Source organism: Buceros rhinoceros, unplaced genomic scaffold (assembly GCF_000710305.1).
Source record: "Buceros rhinoceros silvestris isolate BGI_N320 unplaced genomic scaffold, ASM71030v1 scaffold7337, whole genome shotgun sequence".
Taxonomy (NCBI): Eukaryota; Metazoa; Chordata; class Aves; order Bucerotiformes; family Bucerotidae; genus Buceros; species Buceros rhinoceros.
The window spans coordinates 109,801-115,355 of NW_010422701.1; the positions used below are offsets into that span (position 1 = coordinate 109,801).

At 47.0% G+C, this 5,555-nt stretch overlaps 1 protein-coding gene across 1 annotated transcript in view; it reads right to left on the reverse strand.

Moving 5' to 3' along the window:
• Nucleotides 1-5,555, reverse strand: part of RPTOR (regulatory associated protein of MTOR, complex 1) — a gene marked incomplete at its 3' end in the record, with an annotated part of 119,383 nt that overhangs the window by 106,692 nt on the left and 7,136 nt on the right. Inside the window, exons 2-3 of the mRNA XM_010140139.1 lie at nt 3,524-3,626; nt 142-224 (exon numbers count right to left, since the gene is read on the reverse strand). Of these exons, the coding sequence (XP_010138441.1) occupies nt 142-224; nt 3,524-3,626 (186 nt within the window). The remainder of the gene's footprint in view (nt 1-141; nt 225-3,523; nt 3,627-5,555) is intronic.

Here is a 5,555-nt window from a genome sequence, read left to right on the forward strand (position 1 = left end):
GCTGATGGATGAAGGAAGAAACAAACGCTGCCAGACCACCACGCCACATAAAAGACACGTCTTAGTTTTCATCCCTGTTGAATATCACGGCAAAGCTGTACCGCATCGATGGCTGCAGAGGGAGGCGCAGGGAATACTCACCCTTGGCTGCCAGTTCTCATACTGCTTCTGCAGATTTGCACCGATGGTTTCCAGAGCTTTTTGAGGACCCATTGACAGGGGATCTAGGAAATAAAACACAAATGAGTATTTCTGACCGCAGCTGAACCACTCAGCCTGACAAGAGGCAGAAACAATTTCCAATTCTCCGTGTGTTTAAACCCTTAGCTACTCCACACTGCATTTCTGTAAAATCCAGAGCTACAACCTGGAAGACCAAAGTCCCCATCAAGGCATGGCCACCACCCACCTCGCAGAAGAAAGGAGCCAAAAGCCTTCCGCGCCTTCCCTCTCCAGTGTTCTCCTTGCTAGAAAGATCATTTAATGACATTCTAATGCAGGGTCTTCTCATGAGTTCAACTGCAAATTCATAAACGTTCTTCATGGGATTGACTTGGGCGCAACACCCAAAATTGACCAAATTTCTTCACTCAAGTTCATAGTAAAACTCATGAAAGACTGTCAAACTTGGAAGATTGCTCTTGCTGAGGTAATAAAAACAGTTTTGTTTTGAAAGACAGGAGAGACTTTACATTTGTTTCTTATAATGTGGAAAAAAAAGGTTTCTATAATGAATAGTGACAAAGATTTAAAAGGGTTATGTATTTGATTATAAACATTTTTGCTTGATGAATGTAAAATCCTGCTTCATCTCCTTCTGTTGCTTACTGCTTCAGAGACTCCGGCTCAGTGTCGTTTTTAAGAAGTCAATTTTCTCACTAGATGATCACCACCACCCGCACACAGCCGTATGACCACAGCTCCTGTGCTCTGCTCAACCACCACGGCCAGGAACTGACACGTTAACGTGTTCCAGAAAACCGAGCAGCTAACATTTGGCTATTTAATAGAGATTATTCTAAAAGCGTTTAACCAAATCAATTAAGTTAATTTTTTTACAAATTTTTCTAACAGCATGTTAGAATATTTGTAAACAAAACACAGTAAAGTGGAGTGAAGGCAGGATTCGGGGCAGGGAGTTGGTTCATAACTGAATAGAAGGTAGGACCTCATTTCAGTTTTGCATCCCGGTGTAGAGCCACATGCAGGAACTCGAGTTTGCCGTTTACATTTCCCCAAACAGCAGTAAATTGTCCACTCAGCCTTCAAGAAGCCTGTCCAGAGCTTGTCTGGGCCGCAGCTGCGGCTCCCGAGGCCTTGGCAGAGCTGTCCTCAGGACGGAACAGGCACCCCCTGCCCAGCAGCAGCAGGACTGGCAGGCAAACCTCTCTACACAGCACGCTGGGCTTGTGCTCCGAACTGCCACGCTCCCCCTGCCAGTTAAGGAGAGGTTTGAGCCGCTGCCCTTGTGCCCCTGGACAGCAATCCCCCAGCAGCACTCCCACTGCCTCCCAACGCGTTAATGTGCCATGAGCTACTGCTCAAATGTAAAAAGGGAAACAAAAAAAATAGCAGAAACATGCTAGATTTTTTTTTTTAGTCCTTCAGAAGAACCAAACTGAACTGCAGAAAAAGAAATTCAAAACACTTCAGCTGCACCTTGACAGCAGGGGAATGCAGCTCGTGGGCTCTGGAGCACCTTCAGAGCAATTAGCGTTATTAACGGCACCCGTCATTCAAAAATCAGGTGCACTGGTGTCGTTCCAGGAGCCAAACGATGGAAACCCATTATTTTCCTGAACTCAGCTCATGCCAGCCCAGTTGTTCTGTGACCTTTTGGCCCCCCCTTGCTGGGTGCACAAATGAGGCTGGTGGCCGAGATCCCTCGGGACTAACATGGCACGGAGCTCTCCGTGCCTTTAACGGTGCCGGAGGGAGGCTGCAGCGGAGGTGCCAGCTAAGGCCTCATGCCAGAGACAAACAAAACACTTCAGATGTTCTAAGGGTGCACCGGGAAGGTACAGCGAGAGCTGCGAGCAGCTTTGTCTGCGCCTGTGACAGCCGTTTGTGACCAGTTCACAAGCTGGTGATCTCGGCTCGGGTGCAAAGAGCAGCAGCGGCCCCGGAATGATTTCCCCGCTGCCTTGCATGGCTGGCAGAGAGACTGTGTTCCACGCACCACGAGCTTCTCCTGAGACCGCTGTATAGACAAAACCCAGCAGGTATTTTGGCAATTGCCTTTTTCCGAAATGTAAAGTTGGCTGGAAATGGAAGCGAGTGCTGTGTCTATAGACACCGAAAAGCTAATTAAAAACCGGCCGTCAGAATGCTCCTTGCTGATGATAGTCACTAATAACTTTATTTTAATGACTCTGCAATGCTCCGCATGCTCTCTGCTCGTGTATCAACGAGAAGTCCGAGCTGTCCTCTCCACTGAATACATCCATTTGTTAGTGCATGTTCGTGGCTTTTTAACTGCTGGAAAGTCATCTGCATTTCCAGTTTGGAAAAAAAATGAAATGTCCTGATGCATAAAGCAGGTAAGGCAGGGTTAGCAGTGAGATGTGCTGAAAGTTTTTGAAGAAATTCGCTTTGTGCAATGATTCATTTTCTTCTGCAGCTTACCACAAGCCCCAGAGTTCAGGATCAGAGTGCTCTGCATGTTACCTGCTGCAGACTGAACATTTTCACTTCCTAGATGAAAACCACATCTCTCTGAAAGCTTTCTGACACAAGGTATTTCCTTCGAGTATTACCTCACATTTGTCTCATCTTGATAACTGGACTCAATCTCCAAACCCAAGGGAATCTTTCATTTCTTAACAAAAACTTGGGAACTTAGTCCAAGACTGCATCCAGGCAGCGAGGCCAGGTGTGGGAACTGCCGACAAAACATCCTTGGGATCCTAGTGAATCCAGCCCGCGAGCAGGCGCTCAACAGGCAGTAACGGCCCGGCGTTCTACAGAGACATGTTTCCTCACTGCACGAGGCAGGGGCAGTTCAAACCTTTGCCAGTCACAGCACTCCAAAGATGTCCCTGCTCAGAGATTTCCTTCCATATAAATCTACAACAATTAAAAGGAACCCAAGCAGCTAATTAACAGCTTTTTCCTCCACGCTACCTCTGTTGGAAGAAAGCAGGAAAGGTGACCTCCGGCAGCAGGTACTGCTGGACAATCAGCGAACTCAGAGGCCGAGTGAAATAGATGCCAGAGTTCCATTTGTTCACCCTAGATTTAACTCCAGGCAACCTCTGCGTGCCACGAGTCAGTTTTTATAGACTAACAGAGCTAGCAATTAACAGCTTTTTCCTCCACGCTACCTCTGTTGGAAGAAAGCAGGAAAGGTGACCTCCGGCAGCAGGTACTGCTGGACAATCAGCGAACTCAGAGGCCGAGTGAAATAGATGCCAGAGTTCCATTTGTTCACCCTAGATTTAACTCCAGGCAACCTCTGCGTGCCACGAGTCAGTTTTTATAGACTAACAGAGCTAGCCGGAGCTTGGAAGTTCGCGAGACTCACCGATCCAACACTCCAGGCGGGCACAGGGAGTTGTTTTCACCACATCAGGAGGGTCCACGCCAACATTTAGGCACAAAACTAAGGCAACACTTACAGTCTTCATCTGCAAAGACACACAATCAAACACTCAGCATACAAACAACAGCAGTTTTCGCTTGTGCTGATATTTTACCACTGTGGCAACTTTCAAAGGGTTTCAGCAAACCTTTGTCACCGGCTCTTTTACACGGACTATTCTAAGCAAGGTGTGACTGATGAAATTTGTCATTTTTTTAAAATAGAACAGTACTTAGACTTTATGTTACTATTTTTAGTATTCTTTCCAGAGCCCATTCTTCTTTCACAGAGCATGGAAATGGCTATCAGCAGATTCCCGCTCCTCAGCTGAAATAAGTCACTGTCCAACTGAAATACATTACTAAAACATGAGACTCTGCTATTCAGGGTCCCTGATCAATATTCTAGTGTGTCCTCTCTAATATTAAAACTAAAGTCATTACAAGGGAAAAAACACCCAAGTGACCAACTAAACCATAACAAAACATTTAGTCCATTTCTTTTTTCTTTTTCTTCCACACATTAGTTACTCTGGATAGCCTTATTTAAGAGAGCTCATCGCTTGGCTCCCTTCCTGGGGTGCCCAGGGCCACTGCTCCAGTATCAGCCCAGCAGCACTGCCCGGCAGGACACGGGTCCTGCTTCTGCAGCCATAGGGGGCACCACGGACACAGCAAATCCAAATCGTGGATACTAGGGACCGAAAAGACGCCTCAAACTGACTAAGCACCAAGTAAAAATATTGCTCGAGAATTAGTATTTCACATCCTTATGCTCTTTTCTAAAGTTCCTCATCCCAACAACTAAACCAGAGAAAGAAAACAAGTAGTAACGTGGCTCATGGTGCTTCCATCAAGCATGCAGCTCTCTCCCGCTTGTCTGAAGCAAGGCCACCCATGTCCCCACTTCCCCAAGGTGCTCATTATCATCCAGAACAGCAGGCAAAAAGAGAGGAAAAAAATCCAGCCTTCATGCTTAGACAAAAAGCTAGAGTCATACCAATGGATAATGCATAAAGAAACTGGAAACTGGAGCAGAGATGCTGTCACACCGCAAAGGAGGGACAGGCTCTACATCAGGACAGAAATTCTGCAGTCTCCGCTCACTCTCAGTCTACAGTGGGGAACCCAGAGTAAAAAATTACCAAGAAATCTGGTTAATAGCCAGCTTCACTCCAAACTAAGGTCTTGCTAACAAAACCCTGCAGTCCTGAGTAGCTCCTCATCCCCAGGAGATAACAAGGAGGAAGCCACACTTTCCAGAACAGAGATAAAAACAAGCGGCTGAGGGGGATTCCCTCGCTGGCATGTCGCAGGGTTCCCAAAGGAGCACACCGAGACGGGGGGGGAAGGTCCACAGCTCAAGTTCAGCTCTAGGTAAACAAGCACGAGGAGTTATTTACCAAAACGAAGACCAGTACATAGTACAAGTCTAGTCACCAGCAACCAAACACCCGATCATTACAGAACTCCTCGCACTGACCGAGCTTTTGCCTGCACTCGTGGACACCTCTCCAGTGTGCTCCGTCCACACAGCCTCAGAAAAACCAGGGTGCTGCAGCACCAGCTCTCCCAGAAGTGACACACACTGACAAAAAAGCACTAAAAACCCAGAGAGAAACAAAACTACAGGCCAAACAACTTACTAGAAGCAGAAACACACAGATCGTTCTTTCAAGAGAAAGCCTGCTGCCGAGCAACCCTTCCCAACTCACTCATTTTTTGTTCCCCATTTGTGGTCTCACATTTATTTTTCAGTATTTTACTGGTAGTGTCTGATCGGTGACTTGTGTTGAACAGGCTGGTGTTCATGTTCTGTTCCCAGGGTGGGCGTTTTCAATAAGTGTTTCTCCCTGCAAACAGACACCCAACAGGTCATGACAATAACGGTCTGACTGATCCCAGAGACAAAGTGGGGGGGTCCCCGCAGCCTCCACCCCACGAAGGACGGGGAGGATGACATTTCATCCCATCTT